The sequence below is a fragment of the Strix uralensis genome, chromosome 12, assembly GCF_047716275.1.
Source record: "Strix uralensis isolate ZFMK-TIS-50842 chromosome 12, bStrUra1, whole genome shotgun sequence".
NCBI lineage: Eukaryota > Metazoa > Chordata > Aves > Strigiformes > Strigidae > Strix > Strix uralensis.
This window is the reverse complement of record NC_133983.1, coordinates 4,390,298-4,407,607: the sequence shown is the minus strand read 5'-3', so window position 1 is coordinate 4,407,607 and position 17,310 is coordinate 4,390,298. Positions and strand designations below refer to the sequence as shown.

Here is a 17,310-nt window from a genome sequence, read left to right as displayed (position 1 = left end):
GCGGAAGTGGCGGCGCCGAGGCCGGGCGGCGGCGGTGGCAGAAGGTAAAGCCGCCCGGAGCCGCCGGGGCTGCTGCGGGCGGGCGGCCGGGGAGGAGGGGGCCGGGGCCGCCGTGGGGCCCCCCGGGGGACGCCGGGCCGGGCGCTCTGGGCACCCCCGGTGCTGCCCCGCTCGCAGGACGGCGGTGCCGGGGCGTTCTGGGGGCGGGTCAGCGGGCCCCGGCCTGGGCCCGGGAAGGGACATCCGGGCAGCGGGGGACAGGCGGTGCCACGGCGGGCGGGAGAGCCCGGCCAGGGCTGGTGGCTGCCGCGGCCCTTTCTCCTTAAAACAAAGCCAGCCCTCCCCCAGCTAGTGTTTTACAGGAATTAATAAGCGGCAGCCTGACGCATGGCAGAGGTTGACTAAAAAGACGGTGACGATGACCGCGTACGCTGCTTGTTGCCTGGGGTTGGGTTTTGTAAAGCATCCCCCAGCGCTGCTGCTGCGCAAACCCCCAGCGAGGGATCCCCACCGCTGCAAAACTCACCACCGGGGTAACACAGCCAAGGGCTCCTCACCTCAGTTTTTGCAAGCCTGCTGTAACCTCCAGGCTCCCCAGCGTTTCCGAGTTGAACCAGGTGGTTGCTGAGGAGCAAGAGCTGGTCTGTGTGGGGAAGGGGTGCAGGGGCAGCGGGGTCCGTGCTGCAGTGGCGGGAGCAGGATCAAACAGGGTCTGCGTACTGCAAAAGATAAATTGTTCGTGTGTTAAATCTTTTAAATGTTCCATGTCTGTAGTTTTCTGAGATGTTGCTCAGATTTCTGTTACCCTCCTTCTTCAAGACACTAGAGATGGGTGCCCAGATCCCAAACTTGTAGGTGTTTGGAGGCTCGGACCAGACCTGGGCTGCAGCAGCAGTGCATCCTCCTCTTTCTTCTTTATGAGATGCTTTGCTAAGAGGCCTGTGTGATGTGGGAGCGCAGGGCCTGGAAACACTCCTGCATCCTGCAGGCACTGCCTGAACTCCCAAGTTCAGTGTGAATTTTACAATTCGCTGGTTATTTCCTGTATTTTCTGAACAAGTGAAAGGCGCCCATGCTGGGCATAGTTCAAGGTTATAGTAGGAAAGAGGGTGGGCCGTATGTTCCAGTGCCGTGTTGGACATGCTGTAAGGCATGGAAATGGTTCCCAGCCCCAGCTACCACCTGGAGGAGAGCCTGTCCCTGCGAGTACATCCTTTTCGCTCTGGCAGCCCCTGGTGACAAAAGACCTTCACACCCACAGTCTAAAGGACATCTGAAGAGCGGGACACTGTCGTGGCCAGCAGTTTTACTGTCAGGCCAGTGCTTGGCAGCCAAGGGAAGGCTGTTGGGGTTGAGCAAGAGGGGAGAAAGCAGGAAGGAAGGGATGCTGACGAGGAAGCAGCTGATGGTGTGACAGAGGTGCAAACAAGTAGTCAGAGACAGGGCAGAACTTGGCACTGGGGCTGAGCCAAAAGCCCCAAATCACTTGTCACTATGATGTGATAGAAGGGCTGGCTCTGGCCGCTGCTCTCTGTGGGAGCAGTTTTGGGGGTCTTGTGGCGACCAGCTCGTGGACACACTCAGTTTGTGTACACACCAGAAAGGAGAGGTGGCCATGCCTGTCTCGTGGGTTGTCAGGTGCTCTCCAGCTGCCACAGCCTCACTTTGGCATTGCCCAGTCTAGCACAGATTTTCTGTTCTGAGTATCTGTAGCCTGGAAGGTGTTTTGGTTTGTCTTTGCCTTGGGAGCAGAGTTGGGTGCAGCTGCAGTAGATGTAAGCACTGCATTAGCTGGCCAGCGAGGAACAGGCGCGATGAGAACAGAGAGGTGGATGTGCTGTCTTCCAGGTGCATTGCTGCAAAGGGCAAATGATGGGAGAGGAATAATAAACGAGCTAGCACATAAAGCAGAGGGATAGCCCTTAGTGTCCTGCTACGTGAGCCCTGGACTCTGTAATGTATCCTTTAGTGAGGACAACCAGGGGACCAGGACCTCAGGCAGAACGCCTGTCTGCAGTAGGGCTTTGGTCCGTGTGAATGTGCCAGAACCAGGACTGCTGGCTGGGTGCTCCCTGGAGCACCACAACTGCACATCCTTAGACTGTGGCAGCTTGGCTGGGCAGTTGGAGGCAGGAGGACTGAAACTCCTTGCTGTGGAGACTCTTCCACTATAAAATGGACTCCAGTGGAAAATGAAAGCAGAGCTTTGTGAGCTGCTGAGTCTTTGGGACACAATGTCCCGCTGTGCTGTGTTTCACAGAGTAACAATAAACTCTTCAAAGGTTACGCTTGCTTTAACCACATCACCACCTCCTCTAGGAAATAAGGGTAAATCCCCATAATCTTGTCATGCTTGTGCTTAGTGTGTGCTGTAAGCACTCACCCGGCATCAGGCCATTTTCCCTATGGTCTCTCAGCTCACCTGTGTGTTTTTGTAGGGTGCTGAAGATGGCAGGCAGCTCCGCTCCTTGGATCGGCAGCGCTTATCTCTTCCTCCAGTCGCCGTGCAAGACAATCGTTCTGCCGTCTCTCTACGAAAGCTCCCAGAAGAAACCTAGTGTGTTCAAGGCGCTGAAGCTGGCATTAGCAGGTACCCATCCTCTCTGATATCTTGGCATGCTGTCTTATCCCTTCACACAATGCCATGCCTTTCTTTAATCTCAACGCTCATGGGTAAGCAAAGCTGGTGCTCACTGTATTTAGGAAAGACGAGAAAGCAGAGCAAGTTCAGCAGAGGTCCACCAAACTGTTTGGGGGGCTGGAGTGTTTGTCCTGCGAGGAGAGGCTGAGGGAGTTGGACCTGTTCAGTCTGGGGAAGAGAAGACCGGGGGACCTACCAGTACCTACGGGGAGGGGGAGATGGAGCCATGCTCTTCACAGGGCTCCATGGGGAATGAGGCAACAGTCACAAACTGAAACAAGAGAGGTAGACACCAGATATAAGGACAAACACTTTCCCCATGAGGACAGTCAAGCAGTTGTCCAGAGCAAATGTGTATTCTCTATCCTTGGGAATTTTCAGAACAGGACTGAGTAAAGCCCTGAGCAACTTGGTCTGACCTCAGAGCTGACCCTGCTTTGCATTGGAGGTTGAGCTAGAGACTTCCTGGGCTTCCTTCCAACTTGAACTATGAGTTATCCTACTTTATGAATGTTTGTTTAAACCCATTTATGTAAGAGGGGAAAGACTGCAGTTGCTATGAAAGAAGATTTAATTTCTGTCTTTATACCACCACACAAACATCATTTCTACTTCGAGAAGTTGATTTTTAAAATTAGTGATAGCCACTATAAGTTCTTTTCTGATATAAACAGGCACAGTTACATTAGCTTCAACTGTATGTAACCCTATTTACATCAGAAGAGGACTTGAGTGCAAATGGCCATAAAACTATGTTTCTCTATCCACTCTTGCACCAAGCTGACTTCAGAATAATAGTAATGTGAAGAGTTTATCATGCTTACCTAGAATGTCCCTCATGGTGTTCTTTACCTGTCACACAGCAGAGCCAGTATTGTTTAACAGGGCTTGTGTAACTATTCTGTCACTTCTGGCAATTGTGAGTCTCGCCAAGTTTATCCAATACAGGCCTGCTCATCTTGCAGCTCGATCCAAAGATGTGAAGCAGCAGGAAGCCCGACACAGTTGTCCAGTTAGGCTTGATTTATGGCTGCTTTGTGTCACTGGAATGTGAATCTGCTCGCACATTTAAAGGAAACCCCACAAAACCACAAAATCCTACCATGCTTATTCAGACCTAAAAAGGACATGAAATCTGAAGCTGTCTGAAATTTCATGAAGAAACACATGCAAAGTCCTCTCTTTTGAGGTAGCTTTACAGCTGTCTTGTACACCATTAATAAAGCTTTCCATGTCTGTGCAGCTTTTCCCTCCCAGCGCTCTTATCCTGCTATGGAAGCTTTTGTTTAACCAGCGCTGATGAAAAACAAAGCATGAAGAAAGCTATAAAAAGACATTTCTGCTCAGCCACAGTGAATTAAAACACCTCTCCGAGGCGCCTAGCCCCATGCCCCGGTTACACATCTGGTCCAAACTAGACTTTCTGATGCAAGCAGGACTCAGTAAACCCTGTAAAGCCACTGTTAGATCACATAGCTTTAAATGCCAGGTCACTTGTTCTGCCTAATGTGGAGCACGCAGGTCTGCTTTGCCTTGGGATTCTCCTCCAAGCATGTCTAAATAATGCCATGAAGTGTGGTTTAGAAATACCTGATGTAGTGCCAGTCTGAGCTGGAATGTCTGTACAGCCCTGTGCAACGACTAAGAGGTTAATTTGGGTCTGGAAGCAGTACAGCCAGCATCCCACAGGCCTCTGCTGAAAAAAAAGAGAAAAACACATACTTTAAACTGTCATCATCAGCATAGAAAATCCCTGTGGAGACAAGGTCAATGTGCACAGCTAATCAAAATTAAATTTTGCTGGGAGAAGGAAGAATGAAGGCCTGACCAATTTCTGTTGTCCATGTCAATTGTGCTCTCCCTGCACTAACGTTAGAGAGCACATCCCTGGCTTCTTGCTTAGATTTTACCGTGAATTAATTCTTTGTGCAAAAGAGATTAAAAAGTCAAGGCCCAATCTCAAGCAGCCTAAATTCCTGTGGCTATATCTATCATTCGCCATTTGCGAGAGGTGTTAAAGGCTCAGAGCCAGCCAAAAGTTACCTCTAGGCATGGAGTGGAGAGGAAACACTGGGTCTTTCCAGGACCCTCATCACTGCATAAAACTCCACTCACAGGGACTGAAGTCTGACTGAGCACTGAGTTGAACTATGCGCTTTCAGCTATAAAACTTTGCTGTGCTACTGGTTTAGCGTAAACATTTCTGTCCTGGAAATGGGACCTCAAATGTAAAACCTCCCCTAATAAACAGTGTTGAGATAATTACCTAGGGTGTAGTACCATACGGCTTCAGTTGGACACCGTACTTCATGGGGATTGATGGTGGCAGGGCAGCAAAAACTAAATCCTTTCCTCTTGGTTTTACAGACAGGTTTTTCATCCCAGAGGACTTTATCACAGAGAGAAGAGAATTCAAAAGCTACTCCATTGCAGGCTTGGTGGTGGATGGGAGTGGGTCTGGGTTGTCTGTCTCATGCCTGGATAGTGACTCTGCTCACTTCTCCCTGCCAGACTCGACCGGCAGCGTGAATGGTGTGGACATGCTCAAAGTGCACTGCAGCCACCCGCACCTGATAGTCCAGCTCAAGTTCTGCAAGCAGGAGAACTGCCGCCGGTTCCTGCAGAGTTACCGGGAAGGAGCGCTCCAGAAGTCCCTCCAGAATCACCTCCAGCTCTCCTTGGCCATGACCACAGTGCCTCTTGAAATGGAGCTGAAGGCTGGCAGCGAGCACCTTGACAACATGCTGAAGGATGAGGATCGCTGCCTGGAGTGCATCTACAGAGAGAAGGTGAATGGGAGAGGGAGGGAGGGAGACAGGCAGCAGTGAGGAGCAGTAGCACAGGACTCGGGAAGGTGGGTGCAAATCTCGCCCTGTTGCAGCATGCTGCGTTGTTGACTTCTCCATGCTTCAGTTCTCAACTGTCATATGGAGAAACAACTCTGTCCTTCCCCAGAAACTGTTCTGGAAGGGCAGTAGAATTACCTAAAACAGCCTACAGAGATCCTGCTAAATCACTGTGGTTTCTGTGTATAACAATTAGTATGGCTGTTATCACCACTAAGGCGAGGAATTATAGAAGGTGCAGTTGAGAGCACAAGCAAGTGTGCCTCGATACACCTGTGAGCCAGGCAGAGAGGACAGCGGTCCTGTGTGGAACAATCATTGCTCAGCACCTTCCTCCCCTGCCTGGCACACCACCTCCTCTGAGAGTAGCAATGGTAACTGCACCTAGAAATGAGTGTGAGTGCAAACACTCTGCATGTTATCTCAACAACTTGTGACAGAGTGGGGACACGTGGCATCTGCTGCCAGCAGGAATAGGCTGCCCTTCTGAAGGCAAAGTCTCTCTCTTGGGGGAGATATGTTCTCAGGGGAATGGGGAGTGTTTAGTCTAGAGAAGAGGAGGCTGAGGGGAGACCTCATCACCCTCTACAACTCCCTGAAAGGAGGGTGCAGAGAGGGGGGATGAGTCTTGAACCAAGGAACAAGCGCCAGGACAAGAGGGAATGGCCTCAAGCTGTGCCAGGGCAGGGTTAGACTGGCTCTTAGGAAGCATTTCTTTCCAGAAGGGGTTGTTGGGTGTTGGAATGGGCTGCCCAGGGCAGGGGTGGAGTCCCCATCCCTGGAGGGGGTGAAGAGTTGGGTTGACCCAGCGCTGAGGGATCTGGTGGAGTTGAGAACGGTCAGTGTGAGGTTCATGGTTGGACTGGACGAGCTTCAAGGTCTTTTCCAACCTAGATGATTCTGTGATGATTCTGTGATATCTAACGCCTAGCTCATCACACATTTTGGCACTGGCACTCTAATCCTGCTAGCAAGAACAGTGTGATCTTGTTATCTCACCACAAAACCAAAGCACCTGACATGCTTAAATTCACTGCTTTTCTCCTCTTCTCTTTTTTTTTTTCCACCTGGAACTAGCAATACCTTATAGCTCTGGTTCCCTTTAGATGGTCCTGAGAAATCAGCAGTCACCATCTACTCAGGAAGATTAGGCACAAAACCATGTTTTGCCAGGTTGCTTTTCTGCAAGCACAGAGATTGAAATGCCCTAAACCAAACAGCATGTGATATCCCATACCCTGTCGACTTCTGCTTGCTGCTCCCTCCTACTGCTGAACTAGCTGACTGGACAAGAGAGCTGGCTTATTTTCAGTTCCCCAAATCTGACTTGGTCTGACCGCTGCCTAACAGTGCTACAGTCAGGAAGATGGCACCACGGCACAGCCGGCAGTGGCTGAGGGCAATGCTGGGTACCTGCTGTGCATGAGCTAAACACCAGACTGAGTCAGAGCGCTTGCCAGGTTTGGCTCTTCCCGTGTTCTTTGCCTTCTCTCACTCCTTTTCTCATTACCTGCTTTTTGGAGGTCAGACTAGTTTTCTCTTGATTAGTGAGAAAAACTGACTCGGAGAGGATCCAGGAATGACAAAACTTAGGTAATGGAGGGGCAGAGAGAGAGAATGGGGGGTAGCAGGAGCTGCCTGCTTTGGTGGCCGTGAGGTGTTGGATCAGGTCGTCCTACTCTGTGGATCTGACCCTCACGTGGAGTAAGTCAGAGAGGCCACGTTGCCTGTGGTGCACCCTAATTCTTGCAGAGGGCTGCTGAAAATAAACATGGACTAGTAGGAGTTTTGTGCAACCTGTAAGCACTCACTGCTGCTTGTGCGTAACCCAGGAGGGGAGATTGCCTGTTTCATATCAGGTTACAGATTCAAAATCACACGTTTACAGCCAGAACTCCAGTAGACTATCTCATTTGATCAGTTTACAGCTCAGGCTATAGCCCTCTCATTGCTCCTGTCTTGACACCATCATCTTAAGCTGCACCTGATACAAGCATCAGCAGCTTTGCAAGATGGTGAGCCTGGCACGAATCACTGATGCTGTTTGTGTTACAGCCTGACCGCCTGCGGGATGAGGAAATCACAGAGCTGGAGGAGTGCCTCAAGAGCCTGATTGTTCACCAGAGCATCAACAACAATATGGCTGTAAAAGACTGTGCGTCTCTGAACTCCCCATCTCTACTTTATCCTTCTCAAGGCAGCTCCCTTTCCTCACAAGTCACCTTCATCTTTCAGGGACAAGAGTTTGGTGAGTAGCTAGAACTGACCACGAGAGCCCTTGGTGTTTCTTGCCTCAAAGCCCAAGAGAGAGGATTAACATGACTACATACTGGGGTCTACCTCAGACAAATCAAGGATTTCCCAGCACCCATTAAGGAAAGAATTACAGTAGTCCTAAAATACTGCCATACTGCTTCAGATCAGGCCTCAACCTGTTTTCTTTTCTGGGGTGGCACAGAACCAGGTGCTTCAGAGTCTATGTCCCTTCCAGGTTCCTCACATTTTAAGAGTCCTTAATACTGAGAGGAAGAATACAGAGTAGTTTGCTCTTCCTCCACATCATTTTGGTTGAGGTGAGGTGATAGCATAGGTTGGATCAGACTGGGAAGGTTACTACGGACACCATCAGCCCTGCTTTCAGCCCGGACCACTTTGTCCAGGCTCCCTGCAGCACACTAGCTGCCTGTGGGGCCTGTCCCCTACAGAGAGCTTTCTGACAGTCTCTCAGAGCAATTTTAGCTTGACATCAGCTAGAAGCTGTGTATACAGTCTGCAGCGCTAAACAGCCAAGGAGAGCGTTTCAGTAATCTGAGGATGCTTAGGTAGGGAAGAGGGGACTTGGTTGGAGAAGCCTTGCTGAGTTGCTTTTGAAAGGCTGAAACAAATAAAGAGAATGTCCATCAGGAAAAAAGTGAGCTCTGGTGAACCACAGGACTGTCCCATCCTGGGGGAGAAAAATAAAGGAAAATAGGCATTGCCAAGCTTGCAGGGTGCGGGCAAGCCCAGGTACTCTGATGTTGTGGGAGGATTTCAGGAAGGGAACGGCCTGAGCAAGGCAGGGAGCCCAGATGTGCCCGGGCAGATGGCTGTGAGCAGGTAAGTGTGTCACCACGTGCTACAGTTTGCCATTGGAGGCATCAGCACTGCCCTGGGGGGTGGCAGACTGCGTGGGGAGCAGACGTGTTCAGCTCCTACCCAGAGAGCAGGCAGACACTAAGCGGTGAGGCTCACTCCAGCTGGTTTTCCCTTTCCAGTGGTGGAGGAATGCCGTCAGAGTGCACAGACCCATGGCAGGGCAGAGCCCCTTTAGCCCCTTCAGCTGCTTTTTTTAGCCCCTTCACTGCTCTTGCACTTCTGCTCCATACTCACAGTGCTGCCCTGGTGCTAAAACACCAGAGGACAAGCAGAGCAGCTCCACAGCAGTTTAATAATGTGCTGTGGACACTGAACAGACTCTCTGCTCCACAGAATATTGAGCAAACCTTGGACTGGCCCAAGCTGCGTCACATCAGCCATGAAACCTCTATGTTTTACCTGCCCTCTGTCCCTTTCAGCCAACAGAATGCTCACACCAGACGACCACCAGAAGTTTGCCAAGCTCGTGTCCAAGAAATGGAAACAAGTGGGTCGCTCTTTGCAGAAGAACTGCCGGGCCCTGCGTGATCCTGTCATCGATAACCTGGCCCTCGAATATGACCGAGAGGGACTGTATGAACAAGCCTATCAGCTGCTTCTCAGATTTATCCAGTCAGAGGGGAAGAAGGCCACAATAGCGCGGCTGATCGCAGCCCTGGAAGAAAATGGTCTCATCAGCTTGGCTGAGGAGCTCTTGGGCCTCCATTCCAATGAGGGCTGCTGCTAGAGCCCCAAGGGTAGTGGCATTGCTAAGGGCTTTCTTGCTTTAGCTAGTGTATGGGACTGCTGCCAGCATCTGGGAATGTAAAGTCCTGAAAATCACCACACGTTTCCATGTAGGTGGGAATGCCCAGGGGAGAGGTTTTGTGCTTGCAGAAGCCAGCATGGACCTCTGATGTTCCTTATTCTGTCTCCAGAAGTCAACGTTACCTTCCCATGGACTGGTGAGAAAGGCTTTCAGCCTGACTTCTTTCAGGACTGAAATGTCACAGGGAAGCAGCCAGACAGTTAGAGAGCCCTAGGGGAGGGTGGGGGAGAGGAGAAGAGCAAGGAAGGCACCTCAGAATTTCTCTGGGAAGCAGACAATGCCACTGTTTCTCAGGCTGTGGCCCAGGGCCATCACCTGGAGAGCTGCAATATATTTTTTATATTGAAGACATTTATGCCCTCGGGCATGACATCAAGCAAAGACAGAGGGGAAATTAAGGAAAAGTCAATTTTGTATTATTTTCCTTCATCGTTCCTCAGATGAGGAACATCTGTGGCAAGTGCATCTGTCCTGCCCTACTCTAGCTGCTTTTTTTCTTTTTTCCTTTTACCTGGGACAGTCTTAATCTTCCACAGGGCACATGATTGCTGCCGTGGAACAAATTCCAGGCACTGAACAAGCAATATTGACAAACACAAATTCAGAGAATGATTCCCAACTTTTTCTGGACCACGGTGGACAATAATATATTGACTACATCGCACTTAGCTCTGTCCCACCATCCTGAGGGAGCCTGCATCTGTGAAAAGCAAAACACAGGGCTGGAAGGAAAATAGTCTCCTAGTCAGCAGGTTACCTGTGGAGCGTAGATTGGAACTGCTGCTCTAAGGTGTGTCGCAGCATCAAATACCATCCTGACCCCAGCTCACAGAGCTGAATAATCACCTCTGACCAGCTGGCTGCTAGTGCCTTCGCTCACTTCTTAACCATCTGCCCTTGGCCTGCCGAGCTCACCTGGGAGGATGGCTCACGCCATCACGGCTCACAAGAGTCGGGATTTGCACAGAGCTTTTCTCTGGCAGTGTTGTCACTGTGTGACAATTGGGCATCAGCTGCTGTGCCTGGATTTACCTGCCCTGATTTTCAGGGTTAAAAATGGCTTAAAGGACAAAGCACCCAAACCCCAGGGCTGAGCTGTGCTTTTAGTTCTGGTGGGAGAAGCTGACTCCCTCCTGGTACGGCTGATGCAGACTGCAACAGAGCAGAGTTTACACCTTTGTCCATAACAAAGCAACAAGTGTCTAGCATGACATGGCTCCCATGAAGCACAACAACAGCTTGCTTACCTTTGACATACTCCCTGTGCTTTCCTGATATGTTTTTACTTATCCTTTTTCATTAATTCTAGCCCTCTTTGCCCTTCTCATCCGTGGGAAGATCCAGGGGGCATTGGAAATTATTTCAGATGCAGAGGGTGGCTCTGCCAGCACACGTGTGTGCACACAAGTATCGGGCCACTGGCAGTCGTGGTAGGAGCAGCTTTCAGACAGGCAAGCCCTGATAGCCTTTTAAACCACTACTCACATCTTAATCCCTCCTGGAGTCAAAGCTGTAATTTGGTAAGGAGGGATGCAACGTGGGATTCAGGTGTGGGCTCAGATCCGAGCTCCTGGGGCTGGGGCTGCTCCCTTGGCTTCTGCTGAAACGCATGCTGTGAGCATCAGCTAACTGAAGACCCAGATCAGGAGGATTTAGATGGCCAGCTTCTACCCAGTTAGGGTCCACATGCCTCAGAGGAGATAAGCATTGTGTTCCTCAGTGTAAGCCTGAGGAATCTGGCTGTTTTTCTGCAGATTTTGAATCCTCAAGGTTACATACACAGTGTGGAAAGGAAGTGGAGGGGGTTAAAGATGGGGAGACTGTTTTCAGGGTGTGAGTGAATCTCTTTCCATCTTACCCTTAGCATCAAAGGAAGCAGGACTTCATGCAGGTACCACCTCTACAGACTGGCTCCGTGACCTTTTATTAAGCCATTCTATGTCAGTGCTTTTGCAGTCTCATCTCCCCCATTCCTGCTCCATGTCCTACCCTCTCCCTTACAGTAGTACCAGTGCTCTTCCCAAAATGAAGCAATTATCTCTCTGACAGTTTTGCTTTTGGGACCAGCACAGTGATGTTGATCTTAGTTTAGGCTGCTGTGGAACCACACCTCAAAGCATTTAGCTTTTCTGCCAGACCCCAACTGGGGAACTCTGTTTGGCAGCAATGCACCTGGCAAATGGTATTTAAAAAAAAAGAATAAAAAAATCAGAAACTTGAAAGTTACTTTAACAGCAAAAGGATTTGCTCTTGATTTTGCAAAAATGATTTTTTAGAAAACAAGGTCATATGCGTAGCCTGCTGTCTCATTTGTAATGAATATTTCTGAGCTCTCAGACAAGCTATTCATGTGCACAACTTCCATACACAGTTCATAAGGCAGCCACTGATAGTGAGAACTGCTAACTTTTATAGCATCAGTTAATGCTCAAAATGAGAAAGGCTTATTATTCAGCATCTACTTCAAGTCCAAAAAACTTCTTTGCTGCTATTACTGTATTACAGAGGACTATGCATGAATGCTTTTTTTTCTTAATGCAAACCATGTGCATTTTATTCCTCTGGCAGCAATTGGCATATGTGTTTCCTCTTACTCACAGATTCCCTCTCAAAAGTGCCGCTAAGTGCTGGAGCTCCTGGCAACCTTTCTGGAATATCATCTTTAACAGCATTCACAGGTGCCTTCACTGCAGAGACTCGAAGAAAAAGGGTTTTCCAGTGATATTCCATGGTGGAATTGTCTTGAGCACATGACACGGTTTGGGACCATAGCAGTGGCTGTTTCATACCTTCTTTCCCATGATCGGTCATCGTCATCACCATCATTAGATGCAATGAAAACTCGATTCTGCTCTCAAGCAGACTCCTTCCTGCTAAAAGAGTAGGGTTTTTTAATATCTGACACAAACATAGTTAGAGACAATTTTCACAGAAGCCTTAGAATGAAATAGATCAATTGGATCATGAGTACACGATGTCATTTGCATCGATTTGGCATTTGGCTGGGGCTCGACTCTGAATTTGCTCTGTTTTACGCAGAAGATTTTACAGCAGTTTTACACCAGTCTGTGAAGACAAGGGAACTTGTATCACACAGGGAAGGAAGAAGCACTCACAAAGGAAAAAACATTAGCAAAGATTTGTTGAAGGAATTAGAGGCTGTCTTTACATGAATAGTAATGCAATGAGTGGAACTGAAGACAGAGCTGGATGTTGGGGATACCTGCTGATACACCAGAAGCTCAGTGCTATATGCCAGACCAAGGGCTATAATAAGCACCCCTGGTGACTGCCTGGCTGTCACGCCGTTGGAAGAGGAACGTACTCATGCTTTCTTCCTTGCCTGTGCAAAGTTAGCTGCACACATACTGCACCTACTCAGATGCCAAACATGCAAGCGACACTCCCTTACTACTATTTATACCAATTAGCTAATGTCTAGTGTGTGAGAGAAGCCATGGGCAGTGCTGGTGCTGCAGAATTTGGCCTTATTCCATAACAGCTCTTCTCTATGTATTGAGACGTCTGGGGGGAAAAAAAAAAAAAAATTCGGTGGGGTGGTGGTGTTTCAGAATCAAACATGCAGCAAACCGGCACATGATATTAAAAGCAAATAAAGATGCTAATCAGTTGCGTATAAAAAAATGAAATAGACAAAGTATAAAACAAACAGCAAAAACCAGGCCAAAATGCGCTTACAGGAAGGGATCCAAGAGGGCTTTTTTGTGGTACAGGTTGTTTTTGTAGTTTTAGCAATGTTTCAGATTTGAAAGAGGCTCCTTTCAGTCTGCCAGAAAGAATAAAAGATCCGTCCAAAGGAGAATTTGAATGCTTTGTTTTGGCATAGCTGAGCTACAGCGTTCAGATGGATAGTAACAAAGAGGAGAGTGAAAGGTAAAATGCTCACCAGATATATTTTGACACGAGGCATCTGATAGAAGTAAACCTGAGAGTATACCCTGATATAAAATTGTCACAAAGGAAAAATATCAAACTGTCCTGGAGGGCAGAGTCAGTGAAAGGCCAACATTAACCCTCTTAGATGCTTATTAAAAATACACCATAGATTAATTCATCTGCTGAAGACGAGAGTGCACCTTCACGGCAGATAGGAAAGGTGCTCTCTTCCAGCAGCTTCAGTTCTCACATGCCACAGCTGCTTACAGTGGACCAGTTTGTCAGGTGAAAACAGTATTTGACTCAAAAACAAGGAAAGGGTTCAGCGTTATTGATCAGAAGCACGTAGAAATCATGAGCCAGGCCTTAAAGAAATCATAAAATTGTCTTCTGGGTTTTCATAGCAAATTAAAAACGAATGTCGACAGCTCGCAGCAACACTTCCCAGGTTTCCATTTTCAGCTTCACCCCTACCACTGAAGGGATGGATATCTGGATTGTTTTTAATGCAAAATGGGGTGCTAATGTCGCAGCGCTGCAGGTTACAGCGCTTTAGGGAAAAATGAGAGCCTTCAAGTAAAACAGTTTGCTGGAGTTTCATAGCTAGGAAGTCTCAGAACTGTAGCCATTCCAAAATTTGGGGGAAGCTGAGAGAAAACAGAATATGCTTTGCACCACTGTCAAGATGCAGAAGATGTAAGGCCAAAAAAGTGTGTAGGCTTAGAGCTGAGGGAAGCCTGTCCAGAGAAGGCGTAGGTGCTTGGTGTGGACACTGCTCCAGACAAAGCTCTTTTCCCAGTGTGAGGAAGTTGCGGGGTTTTTCCTTACCTGTTAATTTTGCCATTCATTTCAAAATCCACTTCAGCATTGAGAAGCCATCCGGCTGCCTGGGTGTTGCCTCCCCTCTGCGGTTTTGAAAGGTACCTTAGAGTCACCTCCAAGTCCCACCCCGGCAGCTGCCCACAGACTCTGAAACCAAAAGTGAGCACGTACAGCAATGAGGAGCCTCAAATTCAGTTAAACTGCTGATTCAGTTCAACTGAAAATTCTGAACTTCTGGTATTGTACACCTCAAACCGAGGAGATACTAGAATGGGCATCAAGAGAGTTCCTTCAGTCTAACCCACATGTTGGGAGAGTGTACACGGAATTGGTGAGGTGCAGTGCTTTACACCGGACGAGGATCTGGCCATTTGTCTTTTGGACAGAGATGGGCTCCAACAGTGAGGCAATTTAAGGCCTAGAGTCAAAAATTATATTTTTTTTCTTTTTCTTGTCTGGATTGAATTTTAAAGCCACTGAAGGGATTAGGCCATACATCTCTGGCTGAAATCCATAGGAGATGTGTGATTAAGTCCCTTAGTCATCAGTGGAAAAATCCCTTGCTGATCTTCTGATTCCAAATTTCCGTGATATTCAGCATCAGATCTGGATCAGCCATCTACAGCTATGGACTGCAATGCTATGTATACTCAGGTCTAGGACATTCCACCTCCAAGGAATTGTCTTTTATAGAAAAAAGCACTTTGGTCTATTTTTTCTCCATTCTTTTTTATAAATAAATATATACTTTTGATGAAAAGTGCCTCAGAAACTTTCATTAAACACTTAATGCAGTAGTAAGAAAGGAACTCACTGAAGTTCTGGCCGCATTGGCTACCACCAGCTCTCGGAGGAGCATCAGGCTGAAGTGTCTGGGTACACAACAGGGTCCTGCCCAACGTCACACGTTTCTGCTGATATGCCAAGGCTGGTGCCCTGCCTGCAAGTTAACGGCTCTTGATTTCAAGTCAAAACCAAGTTAAGCCACCACGTTTGTTCCATTTCCAGTTACTGCTCTGATGAGCCTTTTTTAGCAAACATTGCCAGAAGGGGAGGTTTGTCCCAAACCTGGTGCCTGGCAGAGCTCCCTGTTTCTTTCAGTGCCATTAATATCTGGGGCTCCTCCGAGGCCACAGCATCACTGTAATCCCAAAGTGCCTTGCTATTAGTGAGCTTTCTCACAAGGCTGCCTGCCCTGTAGGTGGGGAGCCAAGGAGCTTGGACATTAGATCTTCTCCAACAGCTTTGCACAGGAAGCCACTGGCTGACCTGACAGCCGAACCCAGGGAAATTCCTTTTGCCATGAACCCAAGCAGAGCATTACTTCACCCTGAATCACTTAAATCTCAGACAGTACTTGGGGTTAAAAAAAAAAAAAAAAAAAAAAAAAATCACAAAATCAGTCCTTCTTTATTTACCACTAAGCTGTATTCCCAACCGTATGGCTCGATGCCTGCAGGAATACAGTGACGGGGCGCAGGGCTCTGCCCTGCAGCAGGTGGAAGGACATTTAGCACACTTCAAGGGTCACTTCAAGCAATGGGCCAACACACTTAACCTGGGGTCAACAGGGTTGACCTACTGGTGAGGGTCAGTGAGATCACTGACCCAGTCTTATATGCCATGGGCCAGACCGAGGGCACCTGCGCTGGCAGAAGAATGAATCAGCCAGGCATGGCACAGGGAACAAGGTACAGGGGAGACAACCACCATGTAGAAGCACCCTTGAGGAAACTCCTCCACCTCCCAAGCTCCCTGCATGACCCTCCAAACCACGGCAGCCACAAAGGCACCACACAGCAATGAAAGCCTCTGTTTTCAATGTCACCCCATGGGAGCAAGCAAAAAGGGTAGCGGGTCCCAAAACCTGGGTGGGGGAATGTGGTGGAAATACCTGCTGTGAGTCGCTGATGGTTTCGGGGAGCAGTACCCCTCGCCCCACTGCCAGCCCCTCTGAGCAGAGGTGGACACGTCGGTCTGCCATTCCCTTCTGTGACTCTTTACAGAGGAGGGATGAAAAATAGCCCGGGGCTGCTGCTTTGGAGAAGAGGATAAAGGTACCTTGTGTTGGCACAGGGAAAGCGTGAAGCTGAGTAACATTCACGGCCGAGGTTTCTGATCAGCTGCACTATTCAGCAAGAAACTGCTATGTTTCAGACAGCTGCAGATCATGAGGAAATAAATGGCTTTCCCAGCCTGGAGCACCTGCACACAGGGCCTGAGGGTTGCTCATCAGGAACCCATCCATGAGACAGCTTTTCACGGTGACGTTGTGTTCAATAAAGTGTTTGAGCTGAAATTAAAAATACATCAAAAAAACACAGGCACTTATAAAAAAGTATTTTTACATTATGTTTAAGAAACAGTTGGGTGTTTGTGAAAACAGAGTAGATCAAAACCTGCTTGTACGACAAGTTCACTGTAAATGAGAAACTTTGCACGTGAAAGGGGCGGTGGTCTGGGCACTCCCCAGACCCTTGCCCTCTGTTAGAGGGTCGTCGTTTCCACTGCAGAGACAAAGAAACAGCCACAGAGACAGGAAGCGCTACGGCTGCAGTCAGCTGGCAGAGCGGTAGCGATGGCAGTTTAGATTTGGCTCCAAATAAAAGTGTTTTGTTTTGAAGTAATTCAAATTAAGTGGAAAAAAAATGGGTGGGTGGTGGTTTTTTTTTTTTTGTTCAGTGTTTTGGGAGGAACCCTCGCATCTGTCTTCGGCCTCCACGCTGCTCAGCTCCTGCCTCCTCCCATCATTTCCCTACTAGAAAAAAAGAAACCAACCCCCAAGTGGATACTCCTTCTGAGCTGAACCCAATCTCAGTTTCAAATTTTGAGCCTTTGCAGAGGTGAATAATCACAAGGGGATTAAAAAAAAAAAAAGCCAAATTGGGGGGGGAAGACAGAAAAATTAGTAGATTTCCTATTGAAAAAACTTACAGAAAAAAAAAAAATAGCCTTTTTTGTGGTTGTTTTTAACTGGGAAAAGAGCAGAACTGCTGGATGTCCCCAACCTGGCTCTGCATTCAATCCCTCGACACCTCCGTCCCTGCCCTGTCCCGCGGGGTGCTGGGGAGCAGCCGGACAGACGCGGGGAGCTGCCGGCCGGCCGGCCGTGGGGCTCTGCAGCACTGGAGGCCATCTGCCCTCCCCAGCCTGCCGATCAC

General features: G+C 48.6%; 1 protein-coding gene across 2 annotated transcripts; it reads left to right on the top strand.

Moving 5' to 3' along the window:
- On the top strand, positions 1-14,909 carry TRADD (TNFRSF1A associated via death domain). 2 transcript variants are annotated; one of them, XR_012630522.1, is made up of 6 exons: positions 2-44; positions 2,439-2,590; positions 5,153-5,430; positions 7,543-7,735; positions 9,042-10,220; positions 12,031-14,909. XR_012630522.1 is itself a non-coding variant. In XM_074881367.1 (5 exons), exons 2-5 carry the CDS (start codon positions 2,449-2,451, stop codon positions 9,347-9,349), a joined length of 921 nt encoding a protein of 306 aa, XP_074737468.1. In that variant the 5' UTR covers positions 1-44; positions 2,439-2,448; the 3' UTR covers positions 9,350-14,909. The 2 variants fall into 2 exon arrangements, 1 of the variants encoding a protein (XP_074737468.1); XM_074881367.1 differs by having other exon boundaries at positions 1-44; positions 9,042-14,909.
- The last annotated feature ends 2,401 nt before the right edge of the window (positions 14,910-17,310 follow it).